Below are 24,226 nucleotides of genomic sequence, written 5' to 3' on the forward strand. Positions count from 1 at the left end.
AAAAAAAAAAAAAAAAAAAAAAAAAAAAAAAAAAAAAAAAAAAAAAAACAGAATATCTGTTTATTACTCTAGAATCTGAAAAATCATAATACAACACAGTATAAAAACACACGAGGGGACTTTTATAACCAATCTGAATTACATGAGAACTTCAGATATCAGAGGTCCCTGGCCATGTGGCTGGTTGATGTAACCAATCTGTCCCGACGCCTATTGTAGGGTAATGAGAAACACTCTATAGGGTACCTTGTTTTGAACTTGAACATTGTATAGGACTGGGGACTGGGGAAAGAAGAGGCTAAGAAGCTGGAGCTTTACGACCATAATACAACACCATCACGAAATCCTTGGCTGATGAACCAATTGCAACTGGTACCCTTTCTGAGGAGGAGGTCATTTGAAGCCAAGAATCGACCAAGTTATTAAGCTGCAATGTAGGTACTATCGCCTGCCCCATACATCTGATTTCAACCTGTACAACAATCAAATAAACACTCAGTGAAGCATACAACTTGAAAACGGTACTCCTGTGTTTTTACTCCTTGTACTTGTTTATCTGAATAAAGACAAGTGATCTTCTTGACAATTGTTGCTATAACAAGTGTAGCCATTACCTCATCCTCACTTGTAAGATCCAATTTCCTCATCAGGTACTTTTGAATGAATGAAACTGGAATGTTCCCATCCCTGCCACCAAACAAGTTACGTTATGTTCCATTTTGAGGATTCCCCAAATTCCATCTCTACAAACTCCCCTCCCTTCCCACCCACACCACCCAAAATAAAAATAGCACCAACAATAAATTTAAAAGGTCAGCTCCCGTCTGGCTGTCACCACCGGTTTCGCAATTTCCATATATTTCTTAGTTCCTATTAAAATTACTTAATTTCAGTCACAGTCCAAGGACCATCTTCTCTGTATTGTAGTATGTCTATTTCAGAGTGTGCAATCTAGAAGATGCTGCACCAGCTGTGGTTCCCTTCCTAGATGCATTATGAAGACAAGTAGTGAAGTTCTGTTGTCATCTAAATATCTAGACATTCATCCATTAACCATGAAATATCATTTCATACTCTTACTGACTTAAAACTTGAACCTAGTTAATCAAGCTCCAAATGTACTCTCTGCCTTAAAGTCATCCAATAGTTAGTTTAAGCAGCCATATAAGACTTCACAAAAGGATACGGTAGGCATGATCACTTTGAGGGGCTAAGCTAGCTTTTTTCTTCTTTAATCCACCCCCACCCCCCACACCCAAAAAAAAAATGCAAACTTCAGTCATCAATGCGTTAACTGAGTATGTCTTCCCTCAGGATTTAGACAAATCAGAGTGCAATCTATGAGAAACAAGAAATACTTAAGTTTTTCCTAATTCTCATTACCAGACAACAAATATGTGAAATCTAACTCATATGAGGGAATAAAGGTTTCTTGAACAACTCAAACTTCAAGAATAATATTATTCAAAAAAGGAATTGTAAAGCCAGTACTCAAAAACAAACAAATAATCCAGATCAGAATAGCATAGAATGACTTATAAGAGCATGAAAATAGTTATTACAATTAAGTCCACAAACATTTGCTTTATGAGATGCTGAAACTTTGAGAAGTCTATATTATGCCTACCGCCTTTCATAAGACAATTATTTAATTCAAATTTAGAACAAAACCCACTGCGTATAAGTGTGGCAATTTTGTGAAAGCAATGCCAAAAATTTGCAGATGAAAAGATCTCTTCTTTAGTGTTTTGGAAAATCTTTTGCCCTTTAGAATATGTTACTAAAAATAAAATAAATGGAACTGAAAAAGCACTTTTAAAAAATTTACATTTAAACCTCAAAATCAAGTGTATACAAAGGGATGAATGGAGTATTTATTTTTCAAGTTAGGCAAAACTTAATATAGACAGTAACAATACTATGAAATGACAGAGTTGAAAGGAACTCACTTGATTCTCAAGTAACTAGCAGAAATCTGGGGCAACGGTTCATCTCCATTCCTAAACCAATATGAAGAGTTATGCATTATAAGAGTGGGAAAAAAAAGTTAATTGAATATAATTTGTTCCACCCAATTAAATAAATAATTCCAAGATATAAAGAGCTAAGCAGATTCTCACTGATCTTCAGAGGCCACTAATGAGAACCAAATCGGACTGATCCTTCTTTCACATTTAGTGCTAACAGCATCAAGCACAGCTTGTGGTGAAATACTCAAATTCCCAAAAGTTGGTTCCTTCTTTCGAATCCTTCGTAACTTTTTAGGCTTTTCTGATTCAGGAGGGTTAGGATCATCGTTACTCTTTCCATATTGAACTTTAAATTTCTGTCCCTGCTCTTTGACCTTAGATTTTCGGACATGTCCATCATTGTCAGAGGCATGTGGAGGTTCAGGTTTTGCAGCAGAACCTTGTGACGTAAACCTTGAAGACTTGCTCCGGTTTGCAGCTTCCACCAAACAATTTAAAGGTTTCCATAAATCAACTTTCCCATCCCACTGTTCAATGCCATTATCTGTTCCTTTAAGAGATGCAAGGCTTGATGGCTCAGCATTGGAAGTGTTCTGCATGAGGAATTATTCAGACATAAAGATGATGTTGGCAATGATAAGAGAAAACCAGAAGAAAGCTCAATACGAAGGCACATGCAGTAGCATCTAGTTTGCATTACTCTACCTGTCTTACATTCTGGGTAAATTTGTTCAGGGTCTCAGGTGAGTTAGAGCTTTCAGGTTGATCTTCAATATCAGCATCCTCTTTCTTCATAGGTTTCTCAATAGAAAAACTGGAACCACGTAATGATTTTCTAGCGACAGATTTTGATCTTCTTCCAGTCATTCCAGATTGTGTTGACACTCTGGGGGTATTTACCACTAATGAAGAAAGTGATCGCTCCTTTCTCTTCACTGGTAACATAACTGAAGGCACAACTTCAGGTGCCATCACTTTTCGCCTCTTATACGGGAAAATCTTTGCCCTTACGTCTTGCAAATTATGATCTGCCCTGGAAGTTGGAACCAATACATTCAGCTATACACTTCAGCACAATGTGATATTCTATCAATTTGAGTTTCTTGCCAATAAAAAAGAGTATGCAAGCCATAATTCATGCTAGCAAATCCATTCCAAAGAACACAAAGTCAGATAAATGGTAGTGTTATGCATAATCATAGCTTGGGAAATTCAGGTTTCAGTTTCTTTAGTCTACAAAGTATCAATGTTGATCAAGTACATATATAAAGCTCCTAAAAATATGTGCATGCTCTTACATAATGGAATAGTTACTTTTGCTATCACAGGTTGGGGTGGAAAATATGTGGGTCTTTGTGACTAAAATCAGAGATCAGTTTTCATACACACATTATAATATCAACACATGAAACCTCAGACCATCAGTATGACTACATATCCCTCATTTTCGTGAGCAAGTAGCACAATGCCTAGATAGATGTTTTATGTTTAGCACTGGGAGGGGTTAAAGTCTTGACAAGAAATGGCATATATGATTGTTGTATATATTTACGTAAATAATGAGCAAGTGTAACAATCACTGCTCTTTCCATCCAGGCTTAGATTGTACATATAAGCAATTTCTTATTAAAGAAGAATTTGTAAATTATTTATTCACAGTAACCAACTCAGCTCTTAAATGAAAAAAGGAGGGCATGAGCTGACACCATCTAAGGATTCCCAACTCTCAAGTATTAGAAAATGGAGGAATTTCTTCTAAGACTTCTCTTTCATTGGGGTGAAAGCAAGCAAGTACATGAAGTCCCCAGATGAAGTGAGCAAGTGAGAACTATATCAGCATTTTCTTTGAAACAATTTGCAAAGATTGTTATATGAAGATCTGAAATTTCCATTAGGTAACTTTTGTTAAATTAATTTTAATATGGCTCTGTCAATGAGAAATTGAAAAATCTCAGAACTTACCATATCAGAACTTCCATTGAGTACATGAACAAGAATTTTTATGTCAAACTGAAAACTGGAAAAGGGAGAGGTGGGCAGGAGTTATAGAGCATATCTAACCTCAGTTTCTCAAGTGGGACACAGCCTAAATCAATGTTACATATTGGGCAACATTCCGTCTCCTCGTCTGAGAGCTTCTTATAAATGCATCTCCTGCAAACTGGGTGGAGTTCCAAACAACAGATGATTTGAACCCAAGTATTTAATGTTAACAACGATAAAACTTACAAATTCACTTCAACAAAATGACAAGCTAAAGCAATTCACTTGAACTAGTATCTTCAATCATATGGAAAACCAACACTGAAGTGAGAGTGAGAGTAAATGTGATTTCCACTGAGGTAGAAGTGTAGAACTAATTCACGTATTCAAACAAAAAGCCTTATGAGTTTGGAACTTTGGCATGTATCGTCATCAAAACAACTTGCAGAGTAAAAACATGTGTTAATAAGCTTTAATTGTAAATTTCACAGCTAAGCATCTTTCCAATATAATTATCAGAGTATAGCATTAATTATATTGATGAAACAGGAAACTCTAGGCATATAGTTAGCGAAGTCAACTATAAGTTTGTGACCTAATGCTAGAGTTCCACATCTAAAAGCATATACGCAAACAAAGAGTAGCAAAGACCAGCTAGCAGATACCGAGTATCTAGATTTCTAGAAAGCAAATCCAAGCATAAACCGGGCAAGACAATGCAAAATCGAGCAAACTCGGATCGTAATCCGTCAATTCGAAATTCGAGCACATCATAACAAATCACGGAATCAATTGAATTCGAAGTACAAACGAACGGAGAGATAGCGAGAGACTTACATGTATGAAGGCATTCCGAAATAGTAGTAGCATCTCTGAAGAGCTTATTGCAAAGAGGACATGTCATGCATGCCCCAATCGTCTCTCTCCTCACTTTCACAACTTGATTCGACATCTCTCTCTCTCTCTCTCTCTCTGGCTACCTGTTCTCCGTTATCTATCAGCTCGTCGTCTTCCAAAAACAAAGCCCCGATTCAGAAGCTCCGAAACCTCAACGTGATTAGGCGGTGCATGTTAGCAACGACACATGAAACGTGAAATTTACGTCCATTCCCCGCCTCGAATCTGCATTAAAACCAAAACACAAAACTCGCGATTATGAATTAATGCAATGGAACGCCGGGAGAGATTCGAGTTTGAACAGACGAGAAACCTGCGAATCGGTGAGCTAAAGCGGCTCCGGCGGATTTGATTTGGGAGAAACGGAAGGTGAGCCGGCGACGGATTTAGGTCCGGCGGTGGGTGGCCGATGATCTGTGAGTATGCGTTGGATTAGGACTTGGGAGACGAAATCCACAGCGGCTTCACTCACAATGCCATGAACCCAAATAAAATTATTCGCTTTTTATATCTATTTTCGCATCTTTAGTATTTATTTTTTAGTAAAAAATAAATTCTTTTTTTAGTAACTAGGAGAAAATTTGAAAACCCCAAAATAAAACAGAGCCGGTAACAAAATTTTAGGTCAAATTACTCTTTACAACATCGATCAAAAGCAACCATTCTCATGTGAGTCATAAGTCATTCATACTCTCGATAGTATATAATTCATGAGAAAATATTCTATTATTTATAGAGAATTTTGTCAAAATACTATTAAAATAGTTAAGTTTCATATTGTTATTAATCAACGTTGTAAAAATTGACTCTTAGATGCTGACTAGTCGCTAGGCGCCCCTAAACCGAGGCGATTTCAGCTTTAGGCGGCTTTTAGTTGACCGACCGACTAACTAGTCACTAGGCACCTAGTTGGGTGCTTAATTAGGTCAAGTTGAGCGCCTAACTCGAGCGAATGGATTTTTTTTACATGCTTGACTACTCTCTTTTATATTTCTTCGACCATAAACTCAATTAATTATCTTTTTTTGAATACAACTCAATTAATTATTTAACATATGCAGTTGACTAGTTTTGGGGATTATATGATATAACTCAATTAATTATTTAACATATGCAGTTGACTAGTTTTGGGGATTATATGATATACTTGGATTACTCGGTTGCCTAGTCTTCTGGGCTTGGATTACTCAGCTGCCTAGTTCTTGACTTGGATTACTCAGTTGCCTAGTCCCTGGACGTCCAACTAGCTCCTAGCGTTTTATGCAACATTGTTATTAATATATGTATAATTTGTTCATGACGAATGTACTACCCTTAATGTTATTAGTGTACTTATAATTTACTCATGACAGTTCAAACTATGCTCGAGAAATAATTCATCCGCTTTTAATGCACACCCACCACTATCCAACACATGCCAATTAGTAAACTAACAATCGCATTTAATATAAAATTTTAGACAAATATGATTTGTTGATACCATAATAGTCTGAAATATTTAATAATTCACATTAAAGTCTGACTAATTTGACGTGGAATTACTATTCCATCCCAATTTTGAACAAGCATTGTGCATTCCTATAGGTAAGCACAATGGAAATACTAAAAATACAAGTCTTGAAAAACAGCTATGTACAAGTGTACAACTCCAAACTTAGCACAAGTCTAAGTTCAGCACAGGAGCATAGACCACTATCGTAAATACATGTTCAGAATACTAGAAACTAAGAAAAGTCTGTCAAGAAAACTAAATAATCATTGAACATTAAGTTCAACGAATAGCAACACTAATCAGTAACTGTCTAATAAACTCAAGTTTTACAAAAATTAATTAACAAGCCAAACTCAAGCTATAATAATTATTTCGCATTCAAACTCGAGCCAACCCTGGTAAGCTGCACCTGCAGCTGAATCTATGAACCTATCCAATGGATTGACTGACATTCATGCAAATATAATGGGTATAACTGCATAAAAATGTTTTGGAATAGCAACTCAATTACTTGTATTTGTAAACAGCAGGAGGAGAAAGGTCTATCCAAAATCAATAACTGAAAGCTAATCAGTAATCAAAGTTTCAAAATCCTGTGTAATAAGACACTAAACATAATTGTGGAGGTGGTGCTCCTGGTCCTGGGCAACAAAATAAAACTTCATGGTGCAAAATTGGCATTCAAAAACGGTATAAAGTAAATTGCTTTCTGACTTCGAGCTCCATAAAAGGTGCTGCTTTTGTTCGTCCAGAAAGGTAATGTGACATTGTTGACAACATTTTAGCTCCTTATGCATGGTGGTAGTGATGCAACTTGTATAGTAAGACTTTTCCAGAGGCATTTCCCATGGCCATGAAACCACTGTGAGGACTGAAATCCAAACACCGCGGGTAGTGCAGGGTTTGATTTGGGGGAGGCCAGTTTGAGAAAACTGTGAAGGATGGGATGTGTATCAGTTTTGAACTGTTCTTCTTCATGGTTGAACCGATGGCTAGAATTTGGGCATCACTATTGAATTTCATATAATCAACTTTGGTAGTGAGATTCTCGATTGTCTTCACAGGTTTTCTTTTCCCACCTAAAAAGTCGTCGGTGTTGTATATATTCACAATCCCACTGTCTGAACCAGCTGCAAACAAACCTCCAATTGGTGAAGTACAGAGAGCAGTACTGTTTATGCAGCCTTCATCAACACCTTTATGAAAGCAAGCCCTTCTTCTCAAGTCCCAATGATAAATCTGGCCATCTCCACCAGAGCTCAGCAACTTTTGTCCATCGTGGCTGAAAGCTAATGACCGAACAGTCCCATTCATTTTTAGCGTTCCAACCAGTTCCTTTGTTTTGAGGGAAACTAGCAAAATATACCCTTCATTGCCGATAAAAGCAATCATGTCAGAGTCGGGGGATACCTCAAAACTTTCCAAGCTCCTTTCCTCTCTACCATCAAGAGGGCCTATTTTATTCACTGTTGTCTTAACCAAATCAAGGGCATAGAAGAATTTTCTTCTACCTGATATAATAACTTGAGATCCATCAGGTGAGAAAGCTGCCTTTTTAATTGGACAATCTTCAATAAAGATGCTTTGAATTTTGGTATTATCTTTTCCATCAATTTGAAAGAATCGAAGTTTTTTATCCAATCCTCCAACAAGAAGCAACTGGCTATTCCTATGGAACTGAACAGAATTTATCGGACCACTTGAATACTCCCCTTTATTTGCATCAGCCAGTCTAGAATACTCTAGCAACCCTGGTAACAACTTTGCACTGCTTTTTACAACAAGTTCTTCATTTGTACGGAGGATATCACCAACTTTGGCATCCTTGTAACCATAGTCGTTGGCTGCTCCATTTTCTTCATCAGAACCTGAATCTTCTTCATCAGAGATGTAGCTTTCTCTCTGCGAATCAGTTCGCGCCCATTCCGTCCCTGGATTTAGCTTAACATGTTGAGCCCTCAATCTTGCCACATATGCAGAACCAGATATTACACTCTCATCCTCTTCCTTCCTCAACTTCCTCAATCTGTTTACTTTAGCTACGTTGATACTAGTCTTCTCTTCTTCTTCATCTATCCATGCAGGTTTCCGTTCCTCAGCCTCCTCTTCATCACTTCTTCCATCAGACAGTTGATTGTCATCTTCATAAGCAGTCAATGAACTATTGGCATGCCGGTCCACAAAGAACACTGCTGAATCTTTTTCAGCCTCTTCAGTAGTTGTTTTTTCATCTACCTTTCCAAATTCAATAGGAGAGTGCAAGGAGCCAAACAAGAAGTTCTCAAGCCTCTTCATCTCCCTCACTTCCTCGGGTTCTAATTCCTTCCGGTGTTTCTTTCTCTTCCTTCCACCTGTGGTGTCTAAATCAGAGATCTGCACATCTTCATTTTGTTCCTTGCCCTCGAGAAGTGAACGCTCATCAAGAGGCTCCCTTTTCTTCTTACCAGTTCGGTCTTTAGGAGCAACATTTTGAGATATTAAATTCATAGTTTCTAACATAGCAACTCCTGCAAAATTCCAAAATATATACAGAATTACTCAATTCCAATGAAAACACAGAATTTAAAAAAAAAAATTAGCAGGAACACATACTGCAATATACATACACATAACCGGAGAAACTTCAATGTCCTATATGAAAAAACATGGGCGTATTCAAATTAGAGCACACATATCAGCATTATTACTAAAAATAGTATATAGTTGCCGGTAGCTGAGGCTGCAGAGCTAGGGTTCTAATGAAGGCACAACCGTTGTATACATTAGAGCACGCAGATTCGGCTAACAGTATAGCACACAAATCCACTGCCGAACAAGAACAGAATTGATAGTTTTCGATTCTAATATCAAATACTATTGCTAGATTAACATATTTTGGGAGGAAAAACAATAAAACAAATTGCAATTACTAGAAAGGAGCACTGAAACAAATGTTTAGCCATAACATATCTGAAAGTTCTACAAGTAGACAGACATGAAACCCTAATGTTTCAAGGTCTATATATAGTTTCCCAGCTAATGAAGGTAAATATGCATGAATGGACATAGATAAGCAGGAAAGCATAAAATAATGAGTGCAAATACAAACACACCTTTAAGGAATCTCCGTCTCTGTACTTGAGCAACGAAACAAGCCTTCACTCCAGACCGAAAAATCAGGAAAACGCAATCGTATAAATGGCGGAGAAGTGGCGTTCTCGAGCTTTGCAGGCGGGGGAGGTGGGCGACGGTGGTGGCTGGGAGTTTGAGGGTTGTTTGGCGAAGAAAGGGCGTAGAATTGTTGGGATTATATCTTTGGGCCTGATAAGCCTAGCCCAACTGTTCATTGGGTTGTTTGATTCAAATTTTCATTGCTAAAAACAATAAACCTTTTTATTATTATTATTATTATTATTATAAAAACAATAAACCTTAACACTACTAAACATATTATATATATCAAATTAATTGAAAGCAGTCTATGGATGGCAACGGGGCGGAGCGGGGCGGGGAGTATACTCCTCGTCCCCGTTCCCATCTCCGACGGAGATTTGAAAGTAGTCCCTATTTCCGTCCTCGCGAGAAATTAGGCGGGGACGAGAATTCCTCGTTCTCGATTAATTTTTAGTCAAAATCTTAAATTAGTGTAATTTTTAATTTTAAAAAATAAAAACTTAATTCTTATTTTAATATATATATATATTTAATTATAATAATTCAGGGACGGGAGGGGTATCCCCGTCCTGTCCCCTCCCCGACGGAAAATTACATGTATTCTTCGTCCCCGTTCTTGATTCTCGAAATTTTTTTCCATCCTCATCTTCGTTGGAAACGGGGACGGGGCACATTGTCATTCCTAAGCACGCTATTTATATTATGTCAGCAACTTTGAGCAAGTAATATAAATAATGGTATTATTTTGCAAGGTCATCAAGATAACAACGGCTTAGTTTCAATATGATATTGTTAGTATACTCAGAGTGAGCATGTGACATATCTACTCCTAGTGGTGCAAATCTTAAACTTGTTTAATTTGTTCAACCAGTTAATGCAGTAGCGATAAAATCTAGTGCGGAATGTAAATCAAACAAAAAGTAAAGAACACAATAAATTATCTACCCAGTTCGATAGACCAATATCTACGTCTGAGGGACCACCATCAGTATGTCTAATCTAATATATTACCAGCAAGTCAAACAAATGGTAAGAGAACGCATTCAAACCCAACGTGTACCACACATTGTAAAGACTTATGTTACCAATATACAAACATACAAATCACTTAAATGATTTTTTATTTATTTTTTAACTATGTTTTCCTTCCAAAGTTAGCCTTCCGATTGGTTTATTCTTATCAGATCATTCAAAACGTCTTCATTCCGAAAATTGTTGCCTTCCAAAGTGGTTCATTCCGCTCACTTCTTGCCGACATCAGGTAGTTTATTACAATGATTTGCCAACATTTAAAATCCAAAAAATACGCTTTCCTTTGGTAACTTATTTCCGGCTGGCTTCTTTCGAGATACTTAAAATTCAACTATTTAGTATATATTATATGACTGTGGCAAATCGCCGCATTTGTTTTCTTTAAACTTGCATAGCTTAGATTCACTATATTTTTCGTCGTGTTGTTTTTTTTTTTTAAGTGTTTCAGACCAAATAAAAGGGCGACATCAATTACTGTTATTGATTCATTCGGAGGTATTAACTAATTTCTATATTAAATTTAGACAATTTCGTTTTATTCCGGCTATTGTGAAAACAATATACATTCTTGCTTCATTTCTACGTTGTCATGCTTCCTTTTTTTGTTCACAAATTCTTACCATTACTTTGGATTTTATTTTCCTCTTTTTTATCAGACACCTTTCATTTTGTCCCTGAGCAAAAACAAATAGATGATAAAGACATTTGCCAAAGACGTTGTGGTCTAGTACGTGGCACCCAGTTGCACCTCCACATGGGAAGGGGTGTTTTGAGGGGAGAGATAAACCTTTTGTCAGTTTTAATGCGATATTCGAAAGACGTGCATTAAATACAGCGAGTAACGTTCACCATATTAAAATTCAACTTTCTCGCGTATTTAAAATCGATATTTGAAAGACGTGCATTAAATACAACGAGTAACGTTCGCCATATTAAAATTCAACTTTCCCGCGTATTTAAAATCGATATTTGAAAGACGTGCATTAAATACAATGAGTAACGTTCATCATATTAAAATTCAACTTTCCCGCGTATTTAAAATCGATATTTGAAAGACATGCGTTAAATATAGTGAGTAACGTTCACCATATTAAAATTCAACTTTCCCCGCGTATTTAAAATCGATATTTGAAAGACGTGCGTTAAATACAGTGAGTAACGTTCACCATATTAAAAGTCAACTTTCCCACGTATTTAAAATCGACATTTGAAAGACGTGCATTAAATACAGTGAGTAACGTTCACCATATTAAAATTCAATTTTCCCGCATATTTACTGGTTCAAAATTTTGAGAAATGAGTTATCTTCTTTCGATGCCTTTTTTGACCTTACTATATGAGCATTGTTATTTACTTATTTCATTTCGGTAAGGCTTCTTCCGAAACTGGAGCCATGTTCTCTTAACAAGACCTTAAAATTACTCAACTGTTACAGATTACACGTAAGGAATACTATATACAATACAGAGTTGTACTAAGACTAGAAGTGAGCAATCGGCGACGCCAACCACCGGCGAAAGCTCCTCGGTGTGAACAAATTCCTGGGCGCCTAACAGATTAACCAACTCCTCAAAGCTAAGCGGCGTAGGACGAGAAGACAAAGAAGCAGTGAATGTCCGAAACCCATACGCAGCCCATGAAAACCATAAATATTATGCTCGTCATCAGTGACCATACGACCGACGAGCACCAAATCCTCAAGCAAGACTTTCACTCTGTAGAGGTAATCCGCAACCGAAGCTTCTCTATGCTGCAAGGTCTGCAATTGAGTGAGAAGATGGACAGTTTACGCACGAGAAGATGAAGCCAACACAAGTTTTATAGCACGCCAGGCAGCCATGGACATGTGTCGGTCGAGAACCAGTGGCATAACCTCTTCTGTCAAAGAAGAGATGATTATCGACAAGATACCTTGGTCCTGCTGAATCCATAAGCGATATGCAGGGTTCACATCAACAGGGCAGTGGAAGACGTTTCACCAGCGGGAAGAGGCACCGTAGTAGCGAAACAGGGAATGGATTCGTCTGTCGATATATCCCATAAAGTTTTGACCTCGCAGAAACGGTACAAGCTGAGCTCACCAAAACACAAAATTGCGACTAGTGAGCTTGATACTGTACTCACAAAGCGGTGAGTCGACGATAACGAGACCGACCGCATCAGAAACAGTCCGCTTGGAAGAGATATGGGCAGAACCGTCATTAGCGGCCATGGAGAACCTAGCGATGATACCAGAGTAGGTTTGATTTATCTGAAAGAACTCAACTGTTACAAATTACACGTAAGGAATATTATATACAATACAGAGTTGTACTAAGACTAGAAATAATCTATACTAAGAGTCCTAATACACATAAATTCTTCTACCCTATTACAGAAACGTCTGAAAGTAAATAATAAAGTGAGATTTTTTATCCACTAAATCTACAATATAATTTGCCAGCCAATGAGCAATTAGCCGGCACACATGAAAAACCCTAGCCGATTAGTCAACAACGCTCCTCACCACGCTCCATTTATCCACATTAGAATATATTTTTTATTTTAAAAAGCATAGGCGCCAAGGCGCCAAACCATCAAAACTCCCGCGCCTTACCCACTACTTCCGCGCTCTTTATTTCGTCCCCTCCAAACACTCTTCCATCTCCCCCAACACGTTTCAACTTCTTCTCCGCCGTAGTCTCTCCCACTTCTCCGCCCCAAAACCCTCCAAATGCACGGCCACGTCCCGCACCCCGCCACGCCCACCTCCGACGTCGTCTTGCCGAAGCGCGGCAAGAAGCGTGGGAACTACAACTGCGGCCGATGCGGTATGCCGAAGAAAGGCCACGTTTGCCATCTCCCTAAGGATTATACGACTCCCACCTCCGATGCTAATACTACGGCTCTCAGCGACGCTACTTCCTCCGCCGCCTCGCCGCTGCCTCCGCCGCCGCCGTCCAGCCAGCCTGGCTCCCGGCTCCGGCGAGCGCTGTCGTTTGATGACGTGGATGTCAGTGAGTCGCCTGGATCTGACGACGACGAGGAGGACTTTGAGTTTTTGGATCTAGGCGGGTCCGGTAACTTGCCTTTCGCTTGCGCCTGGGAGGTGCTCAAGAGGTTGCCTCCGCCGGCGTTGTTGTCCGCCGCGAGTGTGTGTCGGGGATGGAGAGATACGGCTAGGCGGCTGTGGAGAGCGGCGGAGGAGCTCAGACTTAGAGTTCCAGCTAAGGCTCAGATTGGACACGTCAGATCGTTGCTGCAGAAATGCCCTGGGCTCGTAAGACTTTCTCTTAGAATGGAAAGGTTAGGTTCATGAATGGCAGACGGGCCGGATCTAAAATTTTATCCAATCAACGGATCGAAGTCGATTAAAAATGGATTAATTTGTTTGATTGAAGATATAAACTTAATTACAAGGAAATCCGTAACAAAATCACACTAGATCAACGCGATAATGAAATTATCCATACTGAAACCCATAATAAACATCGTAACATGATCATTATTTAGAAGAACGGAAGTATACAACACACTGGAACTGGAAGCTGATCTGTTTGTTATATTTTTCTCTTTTGGTCTTGCAGTGATGTTGATGCTATTATGCTGGCCTGCGTTGCTTTTTCTTGCCCTAACCTGGAATCCTTGGAGATCTTTACATCCAATACCTCAGTAAATCGGATTACTGGGTATGCTTTTGATCTTGACTTTTGTTGTGATATTTATTTAGATATATTCTGTTTTTGTGCAGATCTGAAACTGTTAAAACCTTATCTTAGCTATAATCAGTAACTGTTTGATTTTGTGTCTCTCTATGAGAGATCTAAGCTTCACTATGAATGAGGCTCTAATCATATTGTTAAGTTGATATACATGGATTTCAATTATCACAAACTGTTTGATATTGTATTGTTCTGTTTGTGATATCTAAGCTTCATTGTGTATTTGTACTGATACTGCCTCATTGCAATAATTTTTTGCCTTCTGTTTCATGCCTTTATTCTTCTTCCCTGTAGTACACAATGGAATTCTCTCTTACAGTATTGTTTAATGGATTGCTTTGGTGGTCTGATCACATTAAGTAACTTAATATGTTTGGATACAAAGTTTTGGTGGGTCTTGTGTTAGGGTCGTAAAAATGAATGAGGCTTGATTTATAATTCCTTGTCCAGGGAGGAACTAGGACATTTTGTTTCTGATAGAAAATGCCTTACCAATCTCAAGATGGAAGGGTGCTCTAATCTTGGTGGCTTCAGTCTTTGTTCAACCAAGCTTTCTACCCTTTGGCTTTCAGGACTCCGTTGTCTCTCTAAGATGGTATGTGTTTCAAAGTTGCATGTTCAGTAACATCCTAATTACAATACTATAATGATTTTTCCCTTATTTGCACAGGTGTTCAACTGCCCTAATTTGAATGAAATTTCACTAGATTTTTCTCCTGAGGAGAATGATAGCACTGACCTTTCTGCCATGGTGGAGGGCCTTGGAAGAGGCTGCCCCAAACTACAAATCATTCACATTGCTTCTGCCCGTCTTTCACATGCTGTTGTTCTTGCACTAACAGCAGCAAATTTGAGGTCTGAATGCCACTTGGTTTTGGATATAACTACAAAGTTCCTGGTCTGCAACTGAGTTGTCCTTTTCTAATTTGACAAGGAGTTTAATAAATGAGCATGGTTGCTTTGATCTGTAGGGCGTTGCGGATGCTTTCTCTTGTAATGGGGTCTGAAATAACTGATGCATCTGTTGCAGCTATTGCTTCAAGCTACTCGAGCCTTGAGCTACTTGATCTTAGTGGGTGAGTTGTGTGCTACCTACTTACCTAGTCCTGACATTTTATGGTAATTGTCCTGATAAAACCTTGATTAGTAAAAAATAAAGACTAACAGGAGCCTGGATGATACCTTTGGTTCATTTGTATCAAGTCTAATTTAGTTTAAATGCTTCTAGGAATATCTTGTGATATTTTGTTTCTAAGAATGACTTGTTTTTGATTGTTCTTTTTCTCTTGTTTCAGATCCAGCATAAGTGACAGTGGCATTGGAATGATATGCAATGTTTTCCCAGAGAATTTGTCCAAACTTCTCCTTGCACTTTGTCCAAATATCACTTCAAGTAATACTCAAAATGCCTATAATTCTCCTTTTGCAATCTATTGCACATTCATTTGAAATAGAGTCTGACATCTTTGATTGTTAGGTGGAATTCAATTTGCCGCAGCTCAATTACCTAATCTAGAGATCATGGACTGTGGATTTACCATATGTGATCCAAATCCCGACAGCGAAAACCCTGAGGCAAATGGTGATCATGATGTACAGAAAATGCCCAACAGCAGACAGCACCTTGTATATCAAAAGCTGATTATAAAACACAGCAGGTTGAAGAAACTAAGCTTATGGGGTTGCTCTGGTTTAGATGTGAGCATTTACAATCAAAAATTTGAAGCAGGTGTTCTCAATTTCAAATGTGATTTTCTCCTGATTATTTTAAATTTCAATGCAGGCATTATACTTGAATTGCCCAGAACTTAATGACCTAAACCTAAATTCTTGCAGTAATTTGCAACCAGGTACTTTTTGATGCCTTTCTAAAGCTCTCTCCCTATAAGCCAGTTGAAATATGATATTATGTCTATAGTATCTAAAGCTCCATATGTTTCTGTGGCATCTTTTAGAGAGATTGTTACTTCAATGTGCCAATTTGGAAAATGTTCACGCATCGGGTTGCCATGAGATGTTGGTCGAGACCATTCAAAATCAGGTACCCTATGCTTATTGTCTTATGGATTCAAATGTAAATGGTTAAGATTAGCAGACACATCTTTTGAAACCCAAATTACAGTGCAAAAACTGCAACAAACTAAGAACAGTTTATATAGAGAGCTCAATCACTCTTATTTGAAAAAAGCTCTGGTAGGGTGCAACCTCACATAAGTTGGTTAGGTTATTAGCTTGGTAACCACAAGGTTCTATGTTTAACTCCAAGTGTGAGCGGTTTATTGGCTTTTTTTTTGGTTTGAGCCAGTCAACAAGAGTCAACCTATGTTGGTTTACCTTGTGGTTACAAATTTATTTGCTTCACATTCTTGGATAGTGGTTGAGTTTTTCTCATCTAAAAAAAGCTCTAGTAACTGTTTTGGCATTTCATCCAGGTATGCAGCAGTGATTTCATGGCAGTTGAAAACAATATTCCATGCAAACGCCTACCTGATGGCTCCAAAAGGATACAAGTACCTCACTTGTTCAGCCCACAGGTAATAAGAGATAACTAGATAAGCTGTATAATCAAATAGTTTCTCCTCCATGAAGCCCTGTGATTTATCTTCTCTACTTGATAGACATTTATATATCTCTTGTTATATATCTGCAGCCATCGGATGGTGAGAAGAAAAAGAGGAAGATTTCAAGAAGCAGGTGTGCTGTGCTTGTAGATACTTAGCCTAATATGCCCCAGTCCCCAGGCATTGTTGTTATTATTATAGGCTGTAATAGCCGTAGTTGTATCACCTTCCCAAACTTGGCCTAAAATATTAAGATCTAAGGCAAACGTCTGTCTGCCTGCCTGATCATTGTAATTTTTTTTCCTTAAATAAACCAAACTGCAATATCCTCATAGGAACTGATTAAAGATTCAAAGGCCATTGCCTTGCCTTGTACCGTTGTCTCCTCTCTCATTAATAAATAACTTATTAAAATATCTTTTCTTGTATTTCATATTCCTTTTCATAATGAATAACGCCACTTTTTTCTCATTTTCATTTCTTTTAATAATTTTTCTTGTTGCATCAAAGTTCATGTACGAGGTTAAGATACTTTGGATAAGATTTGGTTGATTTAAAGAAATAGGACTAAAAGATTTAAAATTAAGAACTATGCATGTGAATGTTATAGTTGGAAGAATAAAAAATTGTGCTCCAAAAGGGGTGAACGGGGGTGTTTGTGTAAGAATGGTGTATAGATTTGATTCTTACCAATACATTTTTGTCAAGAATGAGATTTACACAACGCACATCCTTGGAGTCTCAGATAATGGTTGTGGATTTTTCTTTCCTCATTCCTACTGCGAACATTAGTGACTTGAATGTATAGAAGTATACAGAATACAGTTTAATGGTGGGTTCATTCTACCATGAACATTGAGAATTTGAGTGCGAAGAAGTATGCAATTTATTATTGAGTTTTGAAATTAGATTGATTTGATGTACCTTCTCATGAGTCTTAGGGTGCGGGGTTATAGTGAAAGTGAACTTGGGTTAGAGTAACTACATTCGTGGTTTTTTAGAACTAAAAAACTTGACTTGGATTTTTATACTAATAGAAAGCATGATTTTTCTCTCATTTTTTTCCTAAATACAAGTTCTTTGTGGGTCCCAAAAAAAACATTTTACGCGCAAAACGCACACCCATGCGCACAGCATGGCGCGTGCATTGTTGGGCCCGTAAAAGAATTTTTTAATTTATTATTTTATTTTATTTTTTTTAAATCTTTGCCAGACCTGTTTTACTTGTTTTTTTTTACTCACCTTTTAGTCTCCTCTCTCTCCTACTTAGTTTGCAAAAAATCAACAAAATATCTCAACAAATGAGGTTGCTCTAGTTCACGTGTATCGTGAGCAGAACTTGCCTACTTTTTGGCCTCTTTGGCAATGCGTAGAAGGGTAGAGAGAATGTTTTTTGCGTCTCCCCCGACGGGCTGCGAGAGATTAGTTAGCAATGACCAGATAGGAGTGGTGGTTCCGCATCACGTTTATGAGACGGCGTAGGCTGTTGTCTCTCTTTTTTGCTATTTTCAGCTTGGGGTTTCCCCTCTCCTTTTGTATTCCAAAAAGAAAAAAACAAATGAGGTTGCTCTAAAAAAAAAAACTAAATTGTATTGTTCTCAGTACAGGCCCATTTCTTAATAAATTTATCTGATTATGGGTCAATAGCCCAAACGATTCAACCCAATATTTCCAATGTTTATCATTCTGTTGAAAAGCTTACGCACATTCAATTCAATTAATTGCAATTGCTCTGCTCTGTTCAATTCCAGGGAGTGGAAATGGAGTTCTCAACGTCCTTATCAACGAGGTCCGCAACACTCCACCGTGCGCCCTCAGGTGTGATTCCAAGCTTGCATCACAGCTTTCTAATTGTGTTTCAGCTACTGCATCATTAATTTTATCATCGCCAAATCGATATGGAATCATCAGATTTCTGATCTTATAGCCGTTCCGCACCTTAACAGCTCCGTTGTTTCTATCTCTCTATGATTTACTATACGTGCATTGACTCGTAGGAATGTGTAATCATGTTACCACGTATTCGATTTTGCAGAGACGTTGCTGCTACTCAGAAGAGTGAAGTTTCCTGCGTCTAACCAATGTTATGCTTCGTTTCTGCGGATCAAAAGAGCTATCAGACCTTCGGTACTTTCAATTCCGAAGGGAAATCATTCGCAGGTTCAGTTGGCGTTTTCTCTTGCGATCTGTGCCTGCTTGTAATTGGAATTAGCTGCAGATTATATTTTATACGAATATCACCTGTGCTGCCGAGGTGGAATTGACTAAACCAACAAAATTAGGAACGAGACAATATTATTAGTAATAAATACAATTGTTGTATTATGATCACATCAGAGCTCTCCTTAATTATGTATAATATGCTTCTAATAGATACCATACTGTCTATATGCTAGCTTACCAATGCTGGTTAGTATAATAATCTTACTATGTCAAGTTGGTAACCTAGGTCCTAGGATACAATCTAACACTGTTTTCTCTTTCATCGTGTGAATTTTATTTATTTATTTATTTATTATTGTTGTAATTATTATTATTTGCTCTCTGATGCTTTACCATTTTATAATTGCCAATATATATATATTGACATCCATCTTTTCAGGTATGTTGCCAAAGGAAACAAATTCCAGTCATAGATGCTGAGTATGTTGGCTTCATTTCACTTCTAGTTTGAACATTTCCTTGAGCTTTATAAATAATGTTTACTTGTTCCTATTTTAGCATATGAAATTTTCGTTACAGTTTTTCAATGAATATTACAGATATTGTTTTTTATTGTAAAAGAAGGAAAATAAATTTCTTTCTGTGTTTTTATTAACTATTAGTAGTAATTTTTTTCTTAATATACTTCACAGTTGTTATATATGATTCTTCCATGTTTTAGGTGCATGGATGACATATATGATGCCTTGGCTGAGCACCTTGTTCCTACAGCTGCAGCCGCATCAAATCCCAATTTAAAGTAATTTATACCTTCTTCAATCTTGTAAATACTGCTTCTCACCTCAAGGTGATAGGATTTTATTGTTCACCATGAAATAGACTTCTCTTTCATTATAAAGACTTGGGCTCTGTAAGTGTCAGTAATTTAGACTTCTTGTTTTATTTTAGCATTGGCAAGCTTGTAAACACAGAGTTTCTCTGTAGCAAATAATCTGCATAAATGTGCAGGCATATTGTTGGTTTGGCTGGTCCTCCTGGTTCTGGAAAGTCAACTCTTGCTTCTGAGGTTGTCCGAAGAGTTAATATGTTGTGGCCACAGAAGTCTTGTTCCTTTGATTCCCAAGTGGAAACACCTGCAACTGCTATTGTTCTTCCAATGGATGGATTTCATCTTTATCGCCGTCAGCTTGATGCAATGGAGGTTGGTTTTGATAATAGCAGATTTTTCTGGTGTGTAATAACTATGCTATATCTATGGTACACATGATCTTAAAAACCCCTAGTATTTACAAAAATCATTGTAGACCAATAGTAGATCAGCTAAATACGTGCAAGGTGCAATAATAGTTATACTCATGTTATTTGAATTTCTATTACCACTCCATTGATTTAATCTTGTTTATTGCATTAGCTCCATTAAAAAGATGGAGTTATATGTTCCCTATAATTCTTTAGTATGGAACCTTCAAACAAAACACTTAAGCAGCAGAACTTCATGCAGATTTTGTTCTAGTAGGTGTAAGCATGCATCCGGAGATGTTATTAGGCTTCACTTTAGCACTATGTGGACTTTTTATATTATGTGACTGCTGTTCTTTGGTTGATACTTGATAGGATCCGGATGAAGCGCATGCCAGAAGGGGAGGTTAGGCTCTTTATCACACTATTCTTCAAGTAAATTACCTAGTAAAATCTCTGTCCCGAATTATGTCTCATTTGCTTTTTGCACCCAAATTAAGAGTAGAGTAGTTGATTATATTTGCTTGAATGTAAGAATGGTGAAAAGTGAAGTAGAAAGCTTATTCCAAAATATGTAATTTTATTAGTACAAAAATGAGTTCCATTGTTCTTGTTTTGTTAGAGAGTTTCCATTTTAAGAAGGGAAAATTGTAATTTATGCCCCTCCATAATAGGCCAATTATCAATGTGACTACTAAATTATTAGTGGTGTACATGTACCGTTTTGAAAATTGAGGGGCAACATTTACACCTCTAATAATTCAGGAGTCATTGATAATTGACATATTATGGAGGGGTATAAATTACAATTTTCCCTTTAAGAAAGTGGTCACCTTTGTGGGACTGACTAAAAAGTAAAATAATACAGATAAAATGGGTTAAATGGAATAGTACTTTAAGATTTATGTGCATATCTAAATTTTTTTCCACCTTTTCAATTCAGCTCCATGGACATTTGATCCCAACTTGCTGCTGAAGTGTTTAAAAGCTCTGAGAGATCAGGTGAGTAGAAAAATCACATTTTACCAAGTTCTAAATCATTAATATTTGACTTTATATCTATAGCCGCTTGGTAATTCTTGTTATCTGAGACTTTACATATAAAGGAACTCATTTCTCAGTAAGGATGGTTCTTGTCACTGATTTAAAATAAGCATACAAATTGTTATGGAAATTAAGTATCTGGTATCATGTTCTCTGCACCCCAGGGATCAGTATATGCTCCATCATTTGACCATGGTGTTGGAGATCCAGTGGAAGATGATATCTTTGTCAGTGTTCAGTAAGTAAATTATACTTTAGATTATAATGTTGCCCAAAGATTTTATTGCAATATTCTCGACTCAATTCAGTAAAGTAGAATCTACCTTTCATTTGCAAAGATGGACTATTAGATGGAAAGTAAACTCATTCCATGCTCTTATTATATTTTAGTTGCTTATGCCTTAATTGGTTCTTAAAAGTATGTTACTGTTGGAGCAATAATAGTAGTCAAGTGATTAAGTTCTTTTTTGCATTACCAGCATTAATGCATTACCCATTGTTTTGGGTCTTGCAGTCACAAAGTGGTGATAGTTGAAGGTAATTATTTGTTATTGGAAGAGGGTGTCTGGAAAGATATTTCATCAATATTTGATGAAAAGTGGTAAGGCATTCTTCTTCTTCTTCTTCTTCTTCTTCTTCTTCTCTCTCTCTCTCTCTCTCTCTCTCCCTCTCTCTCTGAATGCACATTCAAAAGCAGCCAACAAACTTTATGGAGTGGTCAAAATGCATTATAGTTGAATTGAACTTAGCCTGCACAAATTTCTATTCCTCACGTAAAACTTAGTTGACAGGTTTTATGGCATCAGTGAATCAGAGTAAAACATTTCTGCTTGATTAATGTTTTGACATCATATGTTACGATGCATTTATTTTGAAGGTTTATTGATGTTGACATTGAAAAATCAATGCAACGAGTCTTAAAGAGGCACATAGCAACAGGTATATGCACAAAAACTACCGGTCTGTTAACTCTCATTTCCATCTTGAAGAAAAAGGACTGATTAGGTCTGCTTTAATTTTCTGTCTATGGTGTAGGGAAACCTCCTGATGTTGCTAAATGGCGGGTAACTTTTATCTAACTTTATCTGAACCAATTCGCAAACCATTCAGTGCCTCGCTAAAATGTAAGGCCTTTTGTTGCTTACCACATCTTGCAGATTGACTACAACGACAGACCCAACGCTGAACTAATCATGAAATCCAAGAAAAACGCAGATTTGGTGATCAAGTCAATCGACTCTTCAAGGTGATTAAATCCCTAGCTAAAGCCCGAAAACTCTAGCTTTCATCGCTTTCCTTTTTTTGTTTGGTATGAGGAAACATCTTGATAAAATAATTGCTATGGTTGAAAACCAGTGCATGATCTGTCACCAGCAATAATCTTCATTGTTGTATGAGTTGACTTAAAACATATAAAGTGAATTTTGATGCAATAATTGGCGCTTAACCACCAATGTTGGTTCTTGGAGAAGACGAGAACCAACCAAAGTGGCATACATAAATGCTGTAGAGACAGGTAGACAAAAGCACATTGTTTGGTACAAGCCTTAATATCACTTCTCAAAAAGCAAACCAAAAAGAAAAATGCAGTACTGATAAAAATGTTAGGTTTTTGCATACACAATTACCCAGTAGATTATCTCACATCCATACTTTTGGGCACAGTGGGCACCCTATTATTAGGCAAACCATAAACAGAGACTGAAACGTACAAAGGAAAACACTAAAGTCTTAGATCATCATCATCATCATCTTCACAACCTTAAATTTACTGTCCTCTCTCCCTGATTAAATACACAATTAAACAACCTTTAATCCATACATCAATCAATTCAAACCACTATCATAACAATACCATTACCCACTAGATCAACTTACAAACACAACCCCCACCACCCCGCACCTCCGCCATCACTACCGCACGTGGTGGTTGGCTTCCCCTTCAGCTTCTGTTCTTGCATTTTTCCATGGCTCTAGGCGCTGTTTTTCATACATAATCATATCAGAAGAGAGTAATAATAGTATACAAGACAATCCCAGCTAAGTTGGTCAGCCTCCAAGTAGGAGCAGCCTATTGACCTTCTTAGTTCAGAAGGTTTGAGTTATCAGTCAGCTATGAACAATCTAAACTAGTTTACCTCCTTGTGGTCTTTTGCTTGCTAAAGTCACAAGACGAACTATACGTTGTGCATACCCCATGATAGTGGCTGTAAGTTTTTCTCGTCATTAAAAAGAAAAAAAAAACATGATCCTATATATCACTTACCAAGCCCAATAGCTTCTGTTCCTTTCATAATACGCAAGCGCTTGCAGGATTCTACAAACATCCTGGAACACACAATCAATATATATTAGATTAGGTTACATGCAATAATGCATGCATATATAATAAGATTAATAATAGGGTAAATATATAGATGAATAAGATTATATATATGAAGGCTTACTCCCATGGGACATCGCCGACAAGCATCCAATCACCATCCTTGTCTTCATAGGTGGGAACGTAATCAGAACTGTTCAACACGTTCATCAGCTTGCTCTCGTTCATGAAATCCTTCATCCCTTGCGCTTCACAATTACCTTCATTCATCCACATAACCACTCTACTTTACTTCCTCATTTCATAATTTTAACCTCCAAGGATAAAAGTTAGTTTGAAATTTGTGATATGGACTTAGTAGTACTTTCTCAACCTATTGAAGCACAAAGAGCCAATAGCCCCACTGGGATTCTTACTTCTCATTTGAGAGAGTCACAACTATGTCGTTTGACCACAATGTCTTTAGCGTGAAGGCATTTAGAAATTACATTAAAATGTACTATTAAACACAAAAAATTAAATTTAAAAATAATTAAAAATTGTTAAAAAAAAAAAGCAATGAAGAAAGAGTTGGTTTGCCTAATGAATAATAAATAAGACAGACAAAATGGGACAGATGGAGTAACTGTTAGTCTTTTTTTTTTTTTTTTTTTTTTTTTTTTTTTTTT

The 24,226-nt window shown here is 37.3% G+C and overlaps 5 protein-coding genes across 6 annotated transcripts in view; 2 read left to right on the forward strand and 3 right to left on the reverse strand.

Annotated features, from left to right (window-relative positions):
- Nucleotides 1-57: 57 nt before the first annotated feature.
- On the reverse strand, nucleotides 58-5,338 carry LOC116003601 (E3 ubiquitin protein ligase DRIP2-like). The gene is made up of 8 exons (XM_031243497.1): nucleotides 5,164-5,338; nucleotides 4,791-5,075; nucleotides 4,032-4,131; nucleotides 2,676-3,003; nucleotides 2,121-2,563; nucleotides 1,950-2,000; nucleotides 615-687; nucleotides 58-472 (listed from the first exon to the last, which is right to left on the reverse strand). Exons 2-8 carry the CDS (start codon nucleotides 4,903-4,905, stop codon nucleotides 299-301), a joined length of 1,284 nt encoding a protein of 427 aa, XP_031099357.1. The 5' UTR covers nucleotides 4,906-5,075; nucleotides 5,164-5,338; the 3' UTR covers nucleotides 58-298.
- Nucleotides 5,339-6,808: 1,470 nt separating this feature from the next.
- LOC116004930 (U3 small nucleolar RNA-associated protein 18 homolog) lies at nucleotides 6,809-9,596 on the reverse strand. The gene is made up of 2 exons (XM_031245132.1): nucleotides 9,435-9,596; nucleotides 6,809-8,849 (listed from the first exon to the last, which is right to left on the reverse strand). Exon 2 carries the CDS (start codon nucleotides 8,839-8,841, stop codon nucleotides 7,132-7,134), a length of 1,710 nt encoding a protein of 569 aa, XP_031100992.1. The 5' UTR covers nucleotides 8,842-8,849; nucleotides 9,435-9,596; the 3' UTR covers nucleotides 6,809-7,131.
- A 3,505-nt stretch (nucleotides 9,597-13,101) lies between these two features.
- LOC116004189 (F-box/LRR-repeat protein 17-like) lies at nucleotides 13,102-17,207 on the forward strand. Its single transcript, XM_031244138.1, has 11 exons — nucleotides 13,102-13,812; nucleotides 14,094-14,195; nucleotides 14,679-14,823; nucleotides 14,899-15,083; nucleotides 15,200-15,304; nucleotides 15,524-15,621; nucleotides 15,706-15,926; nucleotides 16,012-16,078; nucleotides 16,184-16,269; nucleotides 16,661-16,762; nucleotides 16,879-17,207. Exons 1-11 carry the CDS (start codon nucleotides 13,241-13,243, stop codon nucleotides 16,945-16,947), a joined length of 1,752 nt encoding a protein of 583 aa, XP_031099998.1. The 5' UTR covers nucleotides 13,102-13,240; the 3' UTR covers nucleotides 16,948-17,207.
- Nucleotides 17,208-18,478: 1,271 nt separating this feature from the next.
- LOC116004546 (putative uridine kinase C227.14) lies at nucleotides 18,479-22,668 on the forward strand. The gene is made up of 12 exons (XM_031244642.1): nucleotides 18,479-18,607; nucleotides 18,825-18,949; nucleotides 19,392-19,432; nucleotides 19,674-19,751; nucleotides 19,961-20,153; nucleotides 20,567-20,597; nucleotides 21,135-21,193; nucleotides 21,400-21,473; nucleotides 21,750-21,836; nucleotides 22,113-22,174; nucleotides 22,271-22,299; nucleotides 22,393-22,668. The coding sequence occupies exons 1-12, from the start codon at nucleotides 18,550-18,552 to the stop codon at nucleotides 22,483-22,485; spliced, it is 930 nt and encodes a 309-aa protein (XP_031100502.1). The 5' UTR covers nucleotides 18,479-18,549; the 3' UTR covers nucleotides 22,486-22,668.
- A 130-nt stretch (nucleotides 22,669-22,798) lies between these two features.
- Nucleotides 22,799-24,226, reverse strand: part of LOC116004547 (auxin-responsive protein IAA16-like) — a 7,191-nt gene continuing 5,763 nt past the window's right edge. The window contains exons 3-6 of one of the 2 annotated variants that reach the window (XR_004094817.1): nucleotides 23,683-23,818; nucleotides 23,502-23,563; nucleotides 23,114-23,215; nucleotides 22,799-23,019 (exon numbers count right to left, since the gene is read on the reverse strand). Coding sequence is in view for 1 of the 2 variants with exons in the window: in XM_031244643.1 (XP_031100503.1) it covers nucleotides 23,178-23,215; nucleotides 23,502-23,563; nucleotides 23,683-23,818 (236 nt within the window). In the remaining variant the exon portion in view is untranslated. Of the gene's footprint in view, nucleotides 23,216-23,501; nucleotides 23,564-23,682; nucleotides 23,819-24,226 lie in introns of both variants that reach the window. The other variant, XM_031244643.1, reaches the window with a different exon arrangement.

The sequence above is a fragment of the Ipomoea triloba genome, chromosome 14 (genome assembly GCF_003576645.1).
Source record: "Ipomoea triloba cultivar NCNSP0323 chromosome 14, ASM357664v1".
Lineage (NCBI taxonomy): Eukaryota > Viridiplantae > Streptophyta > Magnoliopsida > Solanales > Convolvulaceae > Ipomoea > Ipomoea triloba.